The sequence below is a fragment of the Malaclemys terrapin genome, chromosome 13 (genome assembly GCF_027887155.1).
Source record: "Malaclemys terrapin pileata isolate rMalTer1 chromosome 13, rMalTer1.hap1, whole genome shotgun sequence".
In the NCBI taxonomy this organism is placed as follows: domain Eukaryota; kingdom Metazoa; phylum Chordata; order Testudines; family Emydidae; genus Malaclemys; species Malaclemys terrapin.
Genome location: NC_071517.1, coordinates 12,816,425 through 12,837,939, shown reverse-complemented (window position 1 = coordinate 12,837,939; position 21,515 = coordinate 12,816,425). Strand labels below are relative to the sequence as shown.

Sequence of the window (21,515 nt, the reverse complement as noted above, 5' to 3'; positions counted from 1 at the left end):
TTTGGAGGAGAGGAAGAAAAAACAATTAGAAACAAGGTCCAGACCTGTGGGGTAATTGAATGATTGTCCTCTGCCAAAGGGGCAGAATTAGGTGGGGATCCATTAGCCCTTTGGCATTTGTAAGTAGGCTGAGGGAGCTCAGCTGGGAGAGAGCCGCAGGAGAACCATGGCTCTCCAGCAGAGACGGCGTCACAGTGAGTGAAATAGACTCTTGTCTGTGAAGGGCCGGAGGTAGGACTTGGAAGAAATAGGGAGATTGCTGGGGGAAGCTGCTGGCGTCCCTGTGGAAGGGATGCAGTGAGGAAAACCCTGAGAAGAAGCAGTGGGTAGCAGCACAATTAGCTCAAGAAGGACAGACGCGGGTTTGTTTTGGAATGTTGGTGTTGACTGTTTGATTGGACTTTCATAACCGCAGAAGGGGACCGAACTTCCAGAGGGCCAGGCCACAGAAGGCGGAGATGGAGACATGCTATTGAGGGGCTATGGAAGTGGCTGCCAGTGGGGCATTAGAGATGTGTCCCTGTAATGCCTTAACTTGACACTAGGGAGTGCTCTTAGGGTGAGTCCAGTCTCCTACACCTGCCTTATGTAGTAGACAGGCTGGTGTCCCACTGCATGTGTCACTCAATTTGCAGCTACATGGAGCTACTTAGAGAGGCCAGATAAGGAACAGTGCATTATAGAGGCTGGAGCTCAGCAGAGCCTGATGTTCGGCCTTGTAGTCCATCTATTGCTGGTTAGTTCACAACTGGGCTTTCTCTCTGGCAAGATCTAATGTTTAGCTGTTGTATCTAATGCTATTTGAATAAAGCCATAACCTAGCTTGTAACCAGGAGAAATTTTTGTCATTTGTGAGAAAAGGGAGTATGTGGCAACCTTTTTAAATTGAGATATCCTATCTCTTAGAACTGGAAGGGACCTTGAAGGTCATTGAGTCCAGCCCCCTGCCTTCACTAGCAGGACCAAGTACTGATTTTTGCCCCAGATCCCTAAATAGCCCCCTCAAGGTTTGAACTCTCAACCCTGGGTTTAGCAGGCCAATGCTCAAACCACTGAGCTATCCCTCCCCCCTGCTATGGATAAGAGAAGCTATGTGCTGTGTTATGTTATGTCCCATTAATCTCTCTCCTTGTTTTGTTTTTCTTCCCCAACTTTCTTAAAAACAGCATATTAATTGGCTTCATTAAGGATAAAGATGCCCCATCCTGGTGGGGATTTTTGATTGCAGCTTTGATGTTTTTCTCTGCTGTGCTGCAGACTATAATACTTCACCAACATTTCCAGTACTGCTTTGTTACTGGGATGAGGCTGAGAACTGGCATCACTGGGATGATATACAGAAAGGTAAGACTGGAAGCATGTAATTGGTCAATGCAACTATATATAGCCAAGGAGGAGTGATCTTAGCCATTAGACAATAAGGAGAGAACAGGCTCACGATTATGGGGAGAAAGCAGTTTCCTGGAAAATAAAATGAATGCTCAGTTTTCTAAAATGCCTCACTGCACCTTAAAGTACTTTCAGAAAGTAGCAGCTGAGTGTAGGTGTGTTGTTGGATCACCAAACATGGCACAGTCAAATACTGGTTTTATTTAAATATTCAGAATCAAGAGGTGCATCCTTAGTCATAACATACAATTATTTTCTGAGATGATATCTAATAAAGAGGCATCATGTACTGATCAAAATGGAGGAGCGCAAAACAAAATATGTCTCGTGAAATTTTATTCTCCAAATGAATTAAAGATGATTTAGGATTGACTTCATTGTTTTATTCCTACTGGAGAAGTATCTACTTAGTAGGGTATCTGGCTTTCCTATTCCCTGAGGATTTATTATCTGCATTTCTCCGCATGTGTCCAAGATCGATAATTATCAGGGTCTCTCACTTTTCAGTCCTTGGTGATCACAAACTCAGCAAAGCGCTCCTCTACTGTTGGAGAAATTGTCAACTTAATGTCAGTGGATGCCCAGCGGTTCATGGATTTGGTGACTTTCCTGAACATGTTATGGTCGGCACCACTTCAGATTTGTCTAGCTTTATACTTCCTCTGGCAGGTACAGGAACCATCACATTTGTCATAGTTTTTATATCAGTGACACACAGCCTGGTTTTTGTTTGTTGAATTCGCCACCATTTTCAGAAACCTCCTCTCATCTGTCTTGTTTTGGCATAGAATGATTGACACCAACTTACCAAATTTCCTGCATTTGATTGAATAAATGTACCCTGGATGAGTGGACTTCAGGCTGTTACACCCTTTAGAGCAGTGGTCACCAACCAGTCGATCGCGATTGCCTGGTCGATCCTAGAAGATCTCCCAGTCAATCATGATCTCCGGCAGTGCAGCATGGCTGCCACTAAGGCAGACTCCCTACCCCGGCCCCACGCCGCTCCTGGATAGGGTGACCAGATGTCCCAGTTTTATAGGGACAGTCCTGATTTTTGGGTCTTTTTCTTATATAGGCTCCTATTACCCCCCACTCCTGTCCCGATTTTTCACACTTGCTCTGTCTGGTCACCCTACTCCCGGAAGTGGCTAGTGTGGCCGCGGGGACAGGGGGTCTCCTTTTGTGCACTGCTCCTGCCTGCAAGTACCGCTCCTGCAGCTCCTATTGGCCAGGAGAGCTACGGGAGGCAGCGCACGGAGCCCCCCAGGGGCCGCAGGGGCACGTTGGCCCCTTCCGGGAGTGGTGTGGGGAGGTGCAGGAGGGGGCTCCGGGCTGGGGCAAAGTGATCTTGGGTAAAAATGTTGGAGACCACTGCTTTAGAGGTTTTCTCTTTCTTACTGCTGTAAAATAATCTAACTTTGCAGTACACAGCGACATAATGAGCCACTGGTGACTTTGTAGCATTTTATGTCCAAATACAGAGACAGACCCTCTGACTCAGGCTGAGGGTGCCCTCCCTCATGTATTAACATTCAGGGTGATTGGGGTTTTTTGTCAATTACAGTTCCCTGTATCAGAGAGAAGTCAGGGGAAATGCCCTCCCTCTCGGTTCTCCATTCCCTGCCTGTAAATATTTGGTATCTTTTCATATACGGACTGTATTTTTTTTTTCTGAGGTTGTGGTGGTGCTCTCTACATCTATTAAGATGCTCTATTTGCATTAGTCCACTGCTGTATTCCCCTTCCACCATGAGCAATTTCACAAATAAATTGCAAGAACTCTCAGATATCATCGATGCTAGTATAGTACTGGTCGCTCCCGATCAATACTGTGATCTAGACTTTATACAACAAGAAGAGGGGAAGCAGAGTCAGAATGCCCCAGTGGGAGGGTGGAAATTCACACTGTTGTTTCAAATACGTGTTAGTGAAGCAATCGCTTATTCTTTACCAAACCCAGCTTCTTTCCATGCTATCTACCAGAGATGACCTTATTTCATGGAGAGCAACAACTTACATTGTCTCTTTTCCTATCAAGACTTTAGGGCCTTCTGTGTTGGCGGGGGTTGCAGTGATGATCTTACTAATCCCATTGAATGCTGCAATTGCGATAAAAACCAGAGCGTTCCAGGTAGGTAACGTTAAGAATAGTCCATAACCCAAGGTGGTGGCTCTTCTAGAAAGGTGGAAGGAGTCAGAGTCTTTTTAGTGCCTATTGAATCGAAAGTGCAATGTGTTTGTGTACGTTGGATGAGATGCTGTCAATCAAAAGAATCATGAATGGGACTTTTCAGTATCATCCAGTGTTGGCTTAATTCTGCTGCTCCCATTGAAATCAATGACAGTTTTACCATTGATTTCCTTAGGAGCAGAGGGAGGCCAGCACTGAACACTGTTGAAAATCCCACTCCATTTTTTTTTTTACATTCCTTCCCTGTGTTACTACAAATAACTCAGTGATTCAGCTTCATGAATCTTTAAAATCTGATGTTACTTTTCTCCATTGATGTTGCTTGGGTCCTGTTTTGCATTTCACTCGGCTTGAATATTGAAGCTGGACAGGTCATTTTTTATTACATTCTCTGACACAAGCCAAATGCTATTGTGTTTGAGTTGCAAACACTGCAGGGGAGTATTTTAAAAGAAGTCACTGAAACGTAAAGACAATACTTTCTCTCTCTCTCTCTCTCTTTTTTTTTTTAACCTTCCCATACCACCTTTTTTTTTTATTTTTTTTTTAAACAAACAAATCTGCATTCCAGACCTCAGCTGCTTGAGAAAATCCCTTGTAAGAGGCTCTTTGACTTGACTTTGGATCAAAGCCATAGATGAAATGAAAGGGGCCCTGAAGAAAGCTTGGGCGAGTAATTAATGAGCCGGGTCTCCAAGGTTGGATCCCTCTGTGGGATCATGGCCACAAGAAGGACAAATGTATACAGAAGATTAGGCTATTATTTTGTTTGCTTTGAGTACATAAGAGCAAATATAAGAGCTATTCTTAGTGATAAACAGAGGTTGTCAGCCAGACTGAGTCCAGATTAAATCGTTACACGTTATCTGCAGAATCTCATCTCTTACCATCCATGAGCTAAACTGAACAAGTTTCATTTTAGTTAGTGCTAACAATTTTAATACTAATGGAGATTGCACTAATAATTTAAAGAGCCAGGTCTCCTCACAGACCTCCCCTAGTGCAAGCAAGAAAATTGAGTGTTTGAATGATTCACTGTTCAAGCGAAAGATGTGCAGAATGATGCCAGCTGCTCTTCCAAGCAACCCCCAGTCTGAAGGGGACCTCTACTGGGACAAGAGGATAATTCCCTCATCTCCATTCAGTTGGTGGCCCCTACTGTGAGTAGGGTGACCAGATAGCAACTGTGAAAAAACAGGACAGGGGGTTGGAGGTAATAGGCGCCTATATAAGAAAAAGTCCCCCAAAACGGGACTGTCCCTTTAAAAACAGCACATCCAGTCACCCTAACTGTGAGTGCCTAGAAAGAGGGCAGATGTGTTGGTGTACTTGTGCTATGGATTTCTATCCTCTAAGGTAGAAATTAAAACTGCCAATTCATTTCTTGTAGACTATTGGAAAGTCAACAGATGAAGATGCCTTTCATCCGTGCCAACCCTGGCCAAATTTGAACTGCTGACTTTAAGATGAAAGGAACCTTTGTTCCATTAGCAATTTCTGTGGTCATCCACACTCCATGAGTAGTGCAATACTAATGCAACAAAGTCCTTTGGCTTGTAGCTGGAAAAATCCAGCTAAGAGATTATGCTGAGTAATGGGATGTCATAATCTCTTAGTGACTGTTAGGAGTTAGGTTTTTTTTTTTTTTTTTTTTTTTTTTTTTTTTTTTTTTTTTTTAAGGTAAAGAGCCCAACCCTTGAGGTTAAATAGTGTCAGAATTGAAAAGTAAATGTAAATAGTGACAATAGCTTCAGCTTTAGTAGCAGAACAATATACTTACATTCCACAAAACCTTGAGACAGCCAACAGATCTGCCAGTTAATCACTACCTAATAAATATTAGCATTTCTTTTCTCCCTTGACCTATAAGGAGGTGGTTAGGGCTGAGTAGAGAGTGTGTGGATTCCAAGCAGGTGAGGTGTTACATTTAATTTTTTATTATATCCACATTCTATCCTGGGGATTTGATCTGGGGATAATGGAGTGGAGACGGTTTTCGTTAAAATACACTGCTAAATAATGAAGGGCACCCAGACATTTAAATAGGCACTTCTAAAATTGTACATCAGTAAAAATCTAAATAAAGAAAGGAAAGAATTAGGGTAGCATTTTCAATAGTGCCTAAGTCCCACTGGAAGACACTTTTGAAAATTTACCCCTAGACAATAAAGTTGATTAGAATGCACTTGTATTTCTAACAATTTATGTGATACACTGCCTGCCTTTTGTGTCTGCCTAAAAATATAGATAGATTTTTTTTTTAACAATGTTATTCGGAATAATTTAGGTGGAACAGATGCGGTATAAAGATTCCCGCATTAAACTAATGAATGAGATTCTGAGTGGCATAAAGGTTCTGAAGCTTTACGCGTGGGAACCATCCTTCCAGGAGAAAGTGCTGGAGATACGAAAGAATGAGCTCCGGGTTCTGAAGAAAGCAGCATATCTAAATTCTTTGTCCACCTTTGCATGGATCAGCGCACCATTTCTGGTAAACTTCATTTGTATTGCTTCCACAAATAGGTATGAAAGCTATCAGGGCACAAAATAGAAGGTGAAATGCAGAGCCCTTAAATAGACTGTCTGCATATCAAATGGGTATTGGAATAAACATGTATATTTAAAAATCATACATACGCTTTAAAACAATTTAATACTTTACTGTTCTGTGACACTGTTCATCAAAGTAATTTTTAAGTGACGTCTCACAGTTAGAGCTGGGCACAAAATAGCTTTCCCATCCTGTGGAAATTTTTGAGATTTCAAAAAATGTTTCCGTCCCAAATCAAGACAAAAAGTCGAAATCTTGAAAAATATTGTGCACCAAAAATCAGGGGGAGAGTAGGGGGTTTTATATTGGGTTAATCAGAATGTCTTGTATAGATTTCAGCCTCATTTTATGTATTTATTTATTTTACTTGAACTTAATTTTTTAAATGAAAAGTCATTTTGACCTTAAAAACTGAACTTTTTTCATTCTGGAAATGTCAAAATGGGAAGTGTCAACAATTCTGAAATGTAACGGGAAACTTTTTCATGAAATTGTTTGTGGGGAAAAGATTGGTTTTAAATTGGCATTTCTGATGAAAAAATATTTTGTCTCAAAGTTCCTGAGCAGTTCTCCTCACTATGCCCTCATACGACATAGACACAGACATTGGGGGCAGGTGAAGAGCCACATTCTTTCCTCCCTCTCAGACTTTCCTGTTAAATTCCCTTTGATTTAGCTGTAGATCTCATGCATTCTCATCACCAGTCCCCACTAGCTTGTTGTGTGTGATTGTAGCTATTTTGTGAGTGGTAAATATTATTGTCCCTATTTTATGGAGGGATGCACAAGGTTACACAGAGTCCGTGGCATAGTTGGGAATAGAAGCCAAGTATCCTATGCAGTAAATACTAAGAAATTCCTTCTTGACTTACTAGAAAATGAGTTTCTCCTTTGCTTTCCTGCCAAGACTCCTTGGTTTATGTTTTTGTGGTTAGTCTCCAATGGCCAATGATACTGAAGTTAACAATGAACAAGTTGGAGTGGAAGGAACAAGAAAGTGGCCTGAACTTGTCACAGAGCACAAACCACACCCTAATAAATACACCTTAAACTTTTATGTACTCACAAGAGTCTTGCAGTTCTTCTTTAAATCTCAACTTTCAATGAAATATAATCAGCAAATAGTCTTGTTCTGTAGACATTAGCATCATTTGTGTGGTACAATGGCTTGTCTTTTAAAGCACATTGGGATTTGATATATGAAAAGATAAAAAGCAGTAGAGAATTGGTCCAGTTCTGACTCCAATGATTTTATTTCTAACGTTATCAGTTAGGCCTGAATGCTCTTAACAAATCAAGAGGGCTTTTTTGATCAAACACACTTTCTGGCTTTCAGGTTGCACTGACCACATTTGCAGTATATGTCAGTGTGGATGAAAATAATATTCTGGATGCAGAGAAAGCCTTTGTCTCCCTCTCCTTGTTTAATATCCTAAGGTTTCCACTCAACATGCTTCCACAGGTCATTAGCAACCTTGCACAGGTAAGGAAGGTCTTGTTCATTATTTGCTTCAAATTCAAAAAACAATGGTATCTCTTGATTTTAAACTGGACTGTGAAATATGACAATTCAAGGTGTCTCCCATACTCTTTTTAATGTTCTTTTAGTAGCACTGCACTATTACCAGCCTTGTTGCTTGTGAACGAGCCTGTGTTTTGTGGCATTTCGTGTGAGTTTTGCTTCACTTAAGCAAATTTACTTTATCTCAAAAATGACACAGCTCAGATCTTGACGTTTGGGCTACAACCCATCCCAGGGAAGGAATGAGTCATGGTTCATGAACTCCACATGGTAAAAGCATGAGCCTGCTTCCCTCCTGACGGGAAGGAGACTGGTTTCTCGTTTTAAAGACTATGAAATAATGCCTCCCTTTTTTTTGTTAGACAAGTGTTTCCCTGAAGAGAATTCAGCAGTTCCTGAGTCACGATGAGCTTGATCCAAATTGTGTGGAAACCAAGGTGGTTACTCCAGGTAAAGAGGAGATGGTGTGAATGATGGGGGTGTGCATGTGTGTGTCTGTGTGGGTTTGGAGAGGGAGAGTGCATAGAAAACCCCAAACTTGCAATATTTATCAATAGGCTACTTGGATTACAAAAGAATCAATTAATAATAATGCCTGTGAATTCAGAAAGGAAGTCCTTTCCTGGAAAATGCTTGTTTGCCCTCAAGACAATGTGGAAACTACCAAGGTTTCTGGCTGTATTCGTGAGGCATGAGCTGTTCTTTTAAAATGCTCTGTATTTGAGTCTGTATTTGTAATGTAATGGATACTAACAGCGTATCATGCTTTGGAGCATCAGCTGATCATCAGGGGCCAGGCAGGGCCATGTTTGGCATTGCATAAATGCATAGGGGTGATACGCAGGTTTTGGGGGGCAGGGAAGGTCACTTACTTCTGTTGGCCACTGCCAGAGGCACAGGATCCCAGATTCAGTCAGAAAACGGTCTGATCTCATAAGATTCATGAAGCGTTCTCCTGTAACGCATTCTTGTTGTTGTTTGATTTAAAGCTTCTTTTGTCTTCAAGATTCGAAGGGGGCAGGAGATGCAAGGCAGCTGCCATGTGATTACTATTACAGGCCTACCATTCCACAAGAAAATGAATAAAGCCTGATGATCTGTAACTTGTTAGGTCAGCAATATGACAGGCCTAAACTTGGACATGGACCTCCCCAGCAAACTGCCAACCTTTTACTGACTATGGAATAGTCCCTTGAGTGATGTGATGTGATGTAATTATCACAGCGGGATGTTGAAAACTGTACTGGGCAATTCAGGTGATAAGCTGCTCTAGGGACCAGTCCTGCTGGGGCAGGGAGATAAACAGCTTTCTCATGTCTCAGTTCTGTGATTTCATTTACTCTGAACAGTGTTCCCTTGTGACTGAGCAGACCACAAATGTTACTTCCCGTGCCAAGAGAAAAGGGAATGGAAATGAACACAAAACTTCCGTAGTGTTGTATAAATAAATGTCCTCCAACTGTTCTCCCTTTTCAGTAGAAAGGCCTCACTCAGCACCATTATGCACAACACTTTTCCCACCCTCTCTATTATGTTCTGTTGTACAGGCTACGCCATCACTGTAACAAATGGGACATTCAGCTGGGCAAAGGAGCTGAAGCCGTCTCTGAAAGAGTAAGATTTCTTTATACAATTCCAGTACAGCACCTACCTGCTTCCCTCTGTTTGTTGTCTCTAGCGAAATCAGTTTCAAGGTTGTTTAACGTTAAACCAGTAGGGCGTTCGGTTTCATTGTTACAAAGTTATATTATCCAATCTCCTGCACACCTCTTTGTTTTTTAAACATCAGACCAATTTGCTTGTCCCATATTATTATGCTGTACAAAGCCTAAATATTACAGAGCCTAGAAACTGCAATGACGGGCATATCGTAGGTAGATTAAGGGACAGATGGATTAAATTAATTTCTAATGTAAATAATACATATTTACTGGCCCAATCTGTTGACCGGGAAAATCAGATTATCTGATGGGCTGCTAGTAGTGCTATTGAGAGAGTTAGGATGTACATGTTGGGCCTTGAAGACTTTAGTTCACGGACATAAGAACACTTTTTCTGTTCTTCGAAGGATTTTGGGTCATACCCATCCCCGTGGTATCTCAGGGTCTTTTTGAGAACCTCTATTTGCAGCCTTCTCCCCGAGCCTCCCAGTTTTGGTTTGACCCCCCGTTTGAACAAAGTCAAATCTAATTGTGGCTAAAAAGTTGCACATTTTGCCTAGTTTCAGGTCAAAATCAAAGGCACTCGAGCATTTATAACACGTTAGCACACTGTTGCGTAAGTAGAAACTTTGCCGTGGCTCCGGCCTGCTTGAAAAGCGCAGGTTCTGCAAGAAGCTCAACAGAGACAGCTTGTGTTTTGTAACAAAATCTGAAACCAGGGGAACTTCCCTGTTCTGGGGTTTCATTCTGAAAGATCCATGCAGTTGTAACTAGAATTATTAGCCACCAAAATCACTGTCCCTTAAAATGCTGGGGAGGGGAATATGCTACTGGATATGGAGGATAATGAGGAAAGGTTTTGAATTTTGGTGGTCAATCCTGCTTTGAATGCTTTTTTGAAAGCTTGGTTACATATGAAAAGCTCCTGTAGGTAATGAAAGGAGTCTGAGGAATGGCTCCGGTCCCAATTCTGCGTCTAGTTCTGTGCATATGGGGCTGGCATTGACTTCAGAGGGACTATGTAAAGTAGAGGGGTCCAATCATACAGATCTGTAGGAGAATTAGGGCCTGAGTCAAGACTTTAGACCATTTTGGAAGAAAATTATATTTGGAAGGGTTTTGCTTTCCCCTGTCGTGCCATTATCAATTCTATTTACTAGCACTATAAATATTTTAAGTTAAATGGTTTAAACAAGGCACTTAATCCCTCAACATTTCCAGCCAGGTGTTCTTGCTGAGAAAGGCCCTGAGATCATCTGATTCCTTCCAAAAAGGTTATTAACCCTTTTTCATAAATTCTAGGACTGGAAGGGACCTCGAGAGGTCATCAAGTCCAGTCCCCTGCCCACATGGCAGGACCAAATACTGTCTAGACCATCCCTGATAGCCATTTATCTAACCTACTCTTAAATATCTCCAGAGATGGAGATTCCACAACCTCCCTAGGCAATTTATTCCAGTGTTTAACCACCCTGACAGTTAGGAACTTTTTCCTAATGTCCAACCTAGACCTCCCTTGCTGCAGTTTAAACCCATTGCTTCTGGTTCTATCCTTAGAGGCTAAGGTGAACAAGTTCTCTCCCTCCTCCTTATGACACCCTTTTAAATACCTGAAAACTGCTATCATGTCCCCTCTCAGTCTTCTCTTTTCCAAACTAAACAAACCCAATTCTTTCAGCCTTCCTTCATAGGTCATGTTCTCAAGACCTTTAATCATTCTTGTTGCTCTTCTCTAGACCCTTTCCAATTTCTCCGCATCTTTTTTAAAATGTGGTGCCCAGAACTGGACACAATACTCCGGCTGAGGCCTAACCAGAACAGAGTAGAGCGGAAGAATGACTTCTCGTATCTTGCTCACAACACACCTGTTAATACATCCCAGAATCATGTTTGCTTTTTTTGCAACAGCATCACACTGTTGACTCATATTTAGCTTGTGGTCCACTATAACCCCTAGATCCCTTTCTGCCGTACTCCTTCCTAGACAGTCTCTTCCCATTCTGTATGTGTGAAACTGATTTTTTTCTTCCTAAGTGGAGCACTTTGCATTTGTCTTTGTTAAACTTCATCCTGTTTACCTCAGACCATTTCTCCAATTTGTCCAGATCATTTTGAATTATGACCCTGTCCTCCAAAGCAGTTGCAATCCCTCCCAGTTTGGTATCATCCGCAAACTTAATAAGCGTACTTTCTATGCCAATATCGAAGTCGTTGATGAAGATATTGAATAGAGCTGGTCCCAAAACAGACCCCTGCGGTACCCCACTTGTTATGCCTTTCCAGCAGGATTGGGAACCATTAATAATAACTCTCTGAGTACGGTTATCCAGCCAGTTATGCACCCACCTTATAGTAGCCCCATCTAAATTGTATTTGCCTAGTTTATCGATAAGAATATCATGCGAGACCGTATCAAATGTCTTACCAAAGTCTAGGTATACCACATCCACAGCTTCACCCTTATCCACAAGGCTCGTTATCCTATCAAAGAAAGCTATCAGATTGGTTTGACATGATTTGTTCTTCACAAATCCATGCTGGCTGTTCCCTATCACCTTACCACCTTCCAAGTGTTTGGAGATGATTTCCTTAATTACTTGCTCCATTATCTTCCCTGGCACAGAAGTTAAACTAACTGGTCTGTAGTTTCCTGGGTTGTTTTTATTTCCCTTTTTATAGATGGGCACTATATTTGCCCTCTTCCGTCTTCTGGAATCTCTCCCGTCTCCCATGATTTTCCAAAGATAATAGCTAGAGGCTCAGATACCTCCTCTCTTAGCTCCTTTAGTATTCTAGGATGCATTTCATCAGGCCCTGGTGACTTGCAGGCATCTAACTTTTCTAAGTGATTTTTAACTTGTTCTTTTTTTATTTTATCTGCTAAACCTTTGTAACCAATAAACTGATATAATTTGTAAACAGGGTCTTATAATGGAAAGTGTAGGTCAACCTTATCTATAGGCATTGCTACCAGCTCTTCTGATACTCTCAATGAATTTGGTGCATATGTAACACTGACAGACCCCAGTCATCGGCGGGATTGAACCTAGGACCGCTGGAGCTTAGTGCATGAGCCTCTACTGCATGAGCTAAAAGCCAACTGGCTGTAGAGCAGCACACTCATTAATCTCTCTAAGTGGTCTCGGTGCCACTAGATGGGACACAACACCACACCCAGGAGGTGTGTGGGTTACACATACTGCACGGGTAATGAGGAAATTGTCCTGAATCATAAGTGGGGCTCCTATGTGCTACTTCAGTACAAATAATACTCATAATAAGCATGCTTAAAAAGAAGTGGTGGGGGGAACCAACAACCCAGCTACATTTACTATATCGCTTTATGTGCATTTGCTGAGGTAGGGGGGGATTGTGAGTGCATACATCAGACCTGACTAAAGGAGCTGTAATGTCTTTAGTAAACTAACGTTTAATTAATTTTCAGCCTATTTCCTCCACAGTATAAATTTGTTGGTCCCCAGTGGTTCTTTGGTTGCTGTTGTTGGCCATGTTGGCTGTGGGAAGTCTTCACTGGTATCAGCTCTTCTTGGTGAAATGGAAAAGCTAGAAGGACATGTGGCAGTGAAGGTGGGTTCTAGATAGGATGGTACGTCAAAATAATGTATGAACACACCTAGCATATTATATACATGCACATAGTGAATTGTTATATATTAATACGCTATGTATATATAGTCAGCTTGGACAGAGAATTCAGGGCTGTCTGTACTTTTACCAACTTCTCTGGATGCTTGTTTGGGTTTTGCTCATTACGTTTCATTAAATTAAACAGTTGTGGTTTTTCCTGAAATTTCTACTGTACATCAGCAATTAGTGCATGTGTATGTACAATATATATGTACTGTAGTGTGTGACTATGTATGTGCATATTACATATAGATTTGAATTAGCTCTGTAATTGTAAATCACAGTTCATTAAAGGTAAATCCATTCCACAATGAATAGTAAATCACAGAGGTTTGTTTTTTTTCATTTTAGGGATCTGTTGCTTATGTTCCACAACAAGCCTGGATTCAGAATGCCACCCTGAAAGATAATATTTTGTTTGGCCAACAACATAATGAACAGAAGTACCAAAATGTCCTGGAGGCCTGTGCTTTAAAAACTGACCTTGAAGTACTTCCAGGGGGAGATCATACTGAGATAGGAGAGAAGGTAAGGCCCTTACTCGCAACATGCACAATGATGTCTGCTCTGTCTGTGCGATAGAAATAATGCTTTATATTTAGACCTTGATCCAGCAAAGTTTTTAAGCAGATGCTTAACTTTAAGCTTATGTTTAAGTCCATCCTGTTAAACAAAGCTCTTAAGTATGGGCTTAACTCTAAGTGCGTGATGAAGTGCTTTGCTGACTGGGGATCATAGACCTGATCTTGTGAGATACGGAGCATCCTCCACTCCCAATCAAGTTCCGAGTGTGCTAAGGAATTCTGTCCATGGCAGTTTCAGAATCCATGCTCCTCCACGTGGTGGGAATGTGATACAACTCACACCAAGCATGGTATAGGATCCTCTCCTAACTCCATATTCAAAATAGAAATCAGCTTGTTACACAACTGTTTCCCAAACTAAAGATGGTTTTGCAGAGGCTCACAAGTTTCATGCCAGCGTGGGCAGTGTTGTGTGACCATGAGTGGATATATTGAATCACCTGGAAAGCAGGAACAATGTGGCAAACATTACCGTTTCAGCTGAATCTTGCTTTGAATTTGTGTTTTGTGTCTCATTTGGCAGATTTTGGTTTTGATTTTTAGCAGCCCCATTTAAGAATTCATTTGGTTCCAGGGCTCTTGTAAGTTGCTACAAATAATTTTCCATTTGTAAGTTGCCAAATTCTTTCCTTTCAGATAGCAGTGCATGCACAAGCAGCTTTATTAGAGTTCCGTTTCCCCCTTCAACTCTACCTGTGCTATTCTATTCAGGCCCTTCTGCTGTGCCCATCACCATAGCATCTGAGTGCCTGTGAGCCGTAAGGATGCCCCTGCTATTGCTTGGATTAAATTGTGTTGTAGGTGATGTATTTTGTCCTCTCCTTCCACCTTGCAGGGCATCAATCTCTCGGGTGGCCAAAGGCAGAGAGTGAGCATTGCCCGCGCTGTGTTCAGTGACGCTGATGTGTACCTGTTAGATGACCCTCTTTCAGCTGTGGATTCCCACGTTGCTAAGCACATCTTTGACAACGTTATTGGACCAGAAGGGGCACTTAAAGGAAAAGTAAGCCTGTGTTGGGATTCTCTTTTCTATACACACACGTGATCCAGAACTATCAGGGGTTAACTGGCCTGCTATTTTAACGCTGGGAGTTGAGTTCTGAATAGCTCCCTGATTTCTTCATTTCATTGTACTTTTGGAAAAGGTGCCCATTGCCAGATGCTCAGTCAAGAGCTATTGTTCTGACATGTCCAAGGGTGGGGAAATAAAAGCTCTTAAGCCTGGATAGTGTTTCTTCAAGTCCTGTGGAAACTTGTTCTCCCATGGAAACTAAAACCTGACACTGCTGAAAACAAAATATATGGAGGAATTTAGAGCAGCCCCGTCCTTACTGTTGCTTGTCACTGTCCTGGGGCAGCTCAGGGTGGGGTGAGGGTGGGGGAATGTTGTGAACCACTTAGCGTTTCTACAGAACTCTGTGGTATTCTGTTGTCTAAAGGTTGCTGATTCAGGGTCTTGTCAGATCTCATGTGCAGCATCAAGCTATGTCAGAGCTCCGAGGGGAGACCGCAAGAAAAACAGTCTTACAGGAAGCGGTCTTGATGATTCAGCAATTGGCATTCGTCGCTGAGTCCGCACTGAGCTAGTTTCCCCACTGTGGTGTTAGTGGGCTGCTGCCATTTTTAAAGCGAAGGCCCTGTCGCCATTAAATATTCCTTTAATTCTCTTCACAAGAGTCAGGGGTTTTACACCTAGTGTCTTAGCCGAATTCCACTACATTCTGTCTAAATGCCTCCTGATATTTCACCCGTATCCAATATTCACTTTTTATCCTAAAAATGTTACATAGTGATTGCTGAGTGTTGTTAAACAGCTGCAGCGTTCCACCCCAGAGGCAGCTTGGTAGCACTGACTTGTTTCATTCTCCCATACAGACCCGAATGCTAGTGACCCATGGCGTCACCTTTCTGCCTCAGGTGGACCATATTGTGGTCCTTGTGGATGGCAAAATCTCTGAAATGGGATCCTACCAAGAGCTTTTGAAGCAAAATGGGGCTTTTGCAGAATTTCTTCGAAATTATGCACCTGATGAAGACATAGACGAGGATGAGCTAACAAGTACAGCAGTTCTTATTCGTCTTAAATCGTAGCTTTTGTATCAATCAGGTCATGAATTTCCCTATATATAAATATAACCTGCTCCTGCGATACATGCCTGTAGGGAAATGTAATAGTCCAGCCTTAGATTCCTTTTTTTTTTTCTAGCTAGTAATGAAAATGTTAGGTACTGTGAGGGTTGTTTTTTTTTTACGCTTACTAAGCTGGCATGGTGTAAGTTAACCCATCCAGTGTACTGAATGCAAGTTGGTAATACTGAAGTTTAAGTAAGCAAACATATTTCTTTCCTCTTGCAAAAGAACTTACCCAATCTGCCTGAGGCTAAGTACTTGTTTTCTAAGATCATGTAAGAAATTACTTTCCCTCAGTGTTTTTAATACAGAGAAATCCTTTTTATGGTTGGCAAAGACAGGATCAGTGGGAAAACATAGTGCCCTTTGGATTCTGTTTTTCCAAAGGGGTACCCAGAGCACAGTATTTCTGTTACATAGCATGACACAAATGTCATTTTAATCTGGATTTCTTCTAGGCCTAATTTGTCCCTGATTAGATGGTGGAAGATGAAAGTATTTTGGCAAATGTTTCCTGTGTATGGCTGTATTCCCATAAAGTTTGGCTGCAGAAGTGTGTATCCTGACAAACAAGATGCCAGAGGTTGTACACAACCTCTTCTAGCAGTAATAGACATTTACAGCAGCTTCCTAGACTCTCAATCCTTCATCCCAAGATAATGGGACAGCAGGGCAGGTTCTGCTCATGAGTTTGGTTAGATACAATTACAATATATTGCTACTTAGCCCTTACGGCACATAGCTTCCAAAGTGCTTTGCGACATTAATCTTCACAACAGCTCTGTGAGATGGGAGTGTTGTGGGGAGACAGAGGCATAGAGAGGATGTGAATCAGCCAAGTTGCAGAGGGAGTTGGTGTCAGAGTTAGCTTAGAAATCAGGAGCTTCTTGCTGCCAGTTCTGTGTTCGGATCACACCAAACGCACTAGCTCCCTGCAATTACGCGGCACTGCAGTTTCAAACAGACTTCCGAAGCCACTGTGAGCTTCATAACGCTTATCCTTCAACTAGCGCATTTGCCTCTGGCTTTTGACACCAGTTTCCTATAAGCTGCCCTCAGCAGAAAGCTAAAATGCAATCTTTTATTACAGTGCTGGAGGATGAAGAGGTCTTGCTCGCTGAAGATACACTCAGCAACCACACTGATCTGGCAGATAACGAGCCTGTGACAAACGAGGTCCGCAAGCAGTTCCTTAGGTAGGCCTGATGTCCTCTTGTGAATGAAGCCCTCAGCTGGGCTGAAGCACATTTTAAGGAGCCCGTCTTTAACACGAGCAGCTAATTAATGTTGCTCTCCAGTCTGACCCACTGTACTCTGCATCTTTCAGCATAGACTTTAGTTTCGTCTTTGTATTAAAGCCTCCTGTGTCCTTTTAATTTAAAATTATAACATACAGCACAGGAGACAAAACCTGTACTCCTATGAACCCGTTAATGAGAAGTGTATTAATATGAGCAATGATGTGTTGCCATGAATAGTTACACACACAGCTTCAACCTGCTGCCGATTAGATTAATAATATGCCTTTGCAATAGCACCTTTCATGTGAGTATCTCAGAACTCTTTAAAAGCATTAATGAATGGAGCCTTGTTCGCTCCATTTTACATGTGTGGAAACAGAAGAAGAGAGAGATTAGGCACCTGAGTTTCAAAATGTTGGCCTTAAAATTAGGCACCTAAATATGCCACCTGATTTTCAGACGTGCTGAGCACTTGCAACTTCCGTCGACTTCGATAGGAACTGACTTCTCAACGCCTCTGAAAATCAGACCATGTAAGTAGGTGTCTGACTATGGATTTGTGTGTCTGACCTTGGGCCCCCCATGTATACACCTGTGACTTGCCCTCAAGTCTCAGAGGGAGTCAGGGGCAGAGCTGGGAGCTGCGCCCCAGTCCTGTGTTTGAACCGCTATGCTATGCCTCCTCTCCGCTAATAAATCCATCGTTTCGACTAGGCAAATTAGTGTGATATCTTCAGAGGGAGAATGTCCCAAGAAGATGTCCACGAGAAGACGAGTGTGTGAAAAGAAGTCTGCAGAGCCGCCTCAACCACAAAAAATTCTCACTGATAAGCTCATTCAGGCAGAAACCAGCGAAACAGGAACGGTAGGGGGTTGTTGGTTTTTTTTCCCTTATTTTTCTCCAATTATAAAAAGTCACTTTTTATTACAGATATAAAAAGCTATTCTATTAAATGTTTCATTTAACATATAGAGACATTGGCATTGCAGAAGCCAAACAGACTATAGCATTTGTCCTACTGGAGTAGGCTGCTCCTGCTTTAAATCTAGGGTCCTTCCAGCAACTTCTGCACCTGGCTTGTGCTATATATTTAGGAGAGAGAATTTCTTCCTGGTCCTGCTGTGAGCATCTTATGTCCTGAAGCATGATGTTTGATCACTCCATCGTCACACGGCACAGGTCTAAACGTTGTTTGTTTCAAAGTGATCAAATCCCTTTTTAAATCCAGCTGTAGGATTTGATTCTCACCCCCTGCAGCAGCAAATTCTATGGGCCAATGGCATGCCATGTGAATACGTGTTTATTTTAATTTAAATTTTAGCTTTGGTTACCATTTGAGAGAGATTTTTGTTACACGCAAATGTTGAGACAAGTATGTATTGCAGCCTGTGTGCTACATTGGATTGGGATCTGCCTTGTAAGAGTAACTGTGATATATTGAAGGATGACGGATTAAATTGGGGGTGGAGGGGATTGAGAACTCTGAGCACAGGAAAGAAAGAAAATATAATGAAAATAACCAGGGAGTTTGTGTCACCAAAGAGGGGTCTTAGATTGTCACACAACTGAGCAACAGTGAGAGTATTTTCTACACATTAAATGTTGTAAATGCTCAGTGTCACAGACATCAGGGGAGCTGTTGGTTAAGTGTTATTTGTTGGTGGTGTCGATTTTCTTTATGAGCTTTTGAAAAGCACCTAAATCAATGGGATTTGTGCATCTAATAATCTCCCCTTTATATTCTTTTAGAGATTTCATTGGGGCCCCTCTGTCCCTTCCCACAATAATGACTTTTTGAGCCAGAGTTGTTAACTTGGAGATAGAAGTTTTACCCTGTTACTTTGCTTCACACATTTCTTTTGTTCAAGTGCCTCTGTGTGATTTTTTTCCCCTCGAACGTTGGGCCAAGACTTTCAAAAGTGACTCATGAATGTTGGGTGCCCAAGCTGAGATGTGGTAAAGAGACCTGATTTTTTCGAAGGGTGGGCTGCTCAGCCCTTTCTGTAAATCACCCCAAATCACTACTCACTCCTGAAAATCTCGACCTTTGCCTTCTACAGCCCTCAGCTCTGCTCCGCTACCTTTCACCCTATATCTTTAAACATTGTAATAAAATACAGTTAGTTGGAAAAGAGAAAAGAAACCTGAATATTTCACAGCAATCACCACTGACTCTCAGTAGAGATGCAACAGAACTACCTGTTTTGAAGCTGCGACCCGGATGTTGAGCTCAGTCAGATAAATTTCACTCCCTGCACTACAATATGTTAGTATTTTTGACAATTTCCAGTTTACTGGGCCGTCTACTGGAGAGATTTCCCTCTGGTCACTCTTGTTATTTCTGTGAACTCCAGACAGCAATTGAATGTACTTTGTAAATATATTGTGCTTTACATATTTACAGGTAAAGCTGACAGTGTTCTGGCAGTACATGAAGGCTGTTGGCCTCGTGACTTCTTTAGTTATATGCTTCCTGTATGCCTGTCAAAATGCTGCTGCGATTGGGGCCAATGTATGGCTTAGTGACTGGACCAATGAACCTGTCATAAACGGCACTCAGCATAACACAAGCATGCGAGTCGGAGTATATGCTGCTCTGGGACTCTTGCAAGGTAAGAGCATTTCATCAATTAATACAGTTAAAATATTTAGATGCACCCTTGCTGAGCAAAGAGGGGCATATTGGGAAAGACATAACAATAGCCATGGGGGGCTCTGAGCTTCTAAAGCCTGAGCAAGGGCAGTAGAACACCACAAAACTGGTAAAATTTGTCCGAATCAACACTTCAAAGACTGCATGGTGGAAGTGAAGGAAGGATTGAGAAGGCTGGAGAATGATGGAAACTGAGACGGACGGGAGAAGGGAACGGGGCTGAGAAGTAGAGGAGGGTGTGAATTCCTGGATGGTAGAGGTGATGCAGAGGTCAGGATTGAGGCGCACTGTGTGGAGGACTTGTAGAAGGGTGAGGGAGACTATATTTATAGACAATAAGAGTTGGCTGTCTGGATCCTGCAGACCTTACTCCTGTAAGTAATCTCACTGAAGTCAATGGTTAAATCACCCGTGACCAGCATGTACTGGGACTAATGTGATTGAAGGCTGTAGGGCCCTGATGTAGTAATGAGGAAAGTCTGCTGGCACGATAAAAACTGCTGGATCAGTAAAAGTCAAAAGCTGCATCTTGTGAACGGCGTATTCACAAACCTCTGCACATTTCTTCTTCGTATAACAGGCCTGCTAGTGCTGATCTCTTCCTTCACCCTGGCGATGGGTGGCATCAACGCAGCCCGAACACTCCATGCTGCCCTGCTGGAGAACAAGTTTCACACCCCACAGTCTTTCTTCGACACAACTCCCACAGGCCGAATCATCAACCGCTTCTCTAAGGACATATATGTGATTGATGAAGTGATACCACCCACCATCCTGATGTTCCTAGGAACCTTCTTCACCTCTGTGTCAACTATGCTTGTAATCATATCGAGCACTCCGCTCTTCGCTGTGGTTATAATACCTCTAGCAATTATATATTTCTTTGTACAGGTAACTATGTCTGACTGCCAACCTGATGATCATTATGGTGCTGTTCCTACTCTTTAGTTTAGAGCACTTAATTTAGGAGCTTGGAACATATTATCTCTGCACTGATATTACTGGTAATAGCCTCCCCAGGGCAGTGGTAGGAGACGCGTCTTTTTAAATCTTTTGTTTAGCTTATAAAAAAGACCAGGAGATGACTTGATTATGGTGTTATAAGTACCTTCATGGGGAGAAAATACCAGGCATTAAAGGGCTAATCTAGTGGGAAAAGGCATAAGAAGACTCAATGGCTGGAATTTGAAACAAGACAAATTCAAGTTGGAAATAAGGCACAAATTTTTAATGGTGTGAGTGATTAACCACTGCAATGAACTGTCGAGGCAGGTGTTGGGTTTTGTTCTTTTGATGTCTTCAGATCAGGACTGGATGTATTTCTGAAAGATATGATTTAGTCTAACATAAATGATTGAAGAAGAGCTCTGGGTAAGCTTGAAAGCTTCTCTCTTTCAGCCACAGAAGCTGGTCCAATACCAAATATTACCTCACCACCTTGTCTCTAATATCCTCGGACCAACATGGCTACAGCAATACTGCATACAAATGATTGGGCTTCTTTACAGGGGTAACGGGGTGAAATTCTCTGGCCTGTGTTATACAGGAGGTCAGGCTAGATGGTCACAATGGTCCCTTCTAGCCTTAGGATGTATGAATGAGCCATGGAGACTGAATTCCCTTCTGACTCCTACATGCAGGGCCTCTAAGTCATGCAAAAAGTCACGCTCGGTGGGCTCTGGGGCAGGCCTGCATTGCCATTGTGTATGCTGTATCTGTGGGTACAATTCTGAATTTTTTGGTAGGTTCACAACTTTTTGGCAGTGAGATGCCATTTTCCTTGATTACATGTGGAGGCAAATAGGGCCCGATCCAAAGGCTACTGAAGCCAATGGAAAACCCTCAGAGTGTGGTCTTGTCACTATCATTTAAGTAGCCGTGGTTAATCACTATTGTTCTTTACTGTTAGCGTTAACGTCTGGACTGTTTCAGATATTTTCT

The 21,515-nt window shown here is 42.1% G+C and overlaps 1 protein-coding gene across 3 annotated transcripts in view; it reads left to right on the top strand.

The window, feature by feature from the left end:
* The window catches only part of ABCC3 (ATP binding cassette subfamily C member 3), a 72,870-nt gene that overhangs the window by 38,740 nt on the left and 12,615 nt on the right, over positions 1–21,515 (top strand). The window contains exons 9-23 of one of the 3 annotated variants that reach the window (XM_054047165.1): positions 1,167–1,344; positions 1,897–2,058; positions 3,431–3,523; positions 5,871–6,074; positions 7,471–7,617; positions 8,019–8,106; positions 9,204–9,270; positions 12,779–12,905; positions 13,317–13,493; positions 14,385–14,552; positions 15,425–15,608; positions 16,770–16,875; positions 17,635–17,785; positions 19,326–19,533; positions 20,155–20,465. In XM_054047165.1, the coding sequence (XP_053903140.1) occupies positions 1,167–1,344; positions 1,897–2,058; positions 3,431–3,523; positions 5,871–6,074; positions 7,471–7,617; positions 8,019–8,106; positions 9,204–9,270; positions 12,779–12,905; positions 13,317–13,493; positions 14,385–14,552; positions 15,425–15,608; positions 16,770–16,875; positions 17,635–17,785; positions 19,326–19,533; positions 20,155–20,465 (2,371 nt within the window). Of the gene's footprint in view, positions 1–1,166; positions 1,345–1,896; positions 2,059–3,430; positions 3,524–5,870; positions 6,075–7,470; positions 7,618–8,018; positions 8,107–9,203; positions 9,271–12,778; positions 12,906–13,316; positions 13,494–14,384; positions 14,553–15,424; positions 15,609–16,769; positions 16,876–17,379; positions 17,454–17,634; positions 17,786–19,325; positions 19,534–20,154; positions 20,466–21,515 lie in introns of those variants that run through there. The other 2 variants (XM_054047166.1, XM_054047167.1) reach the window with 2 other exon arrangements.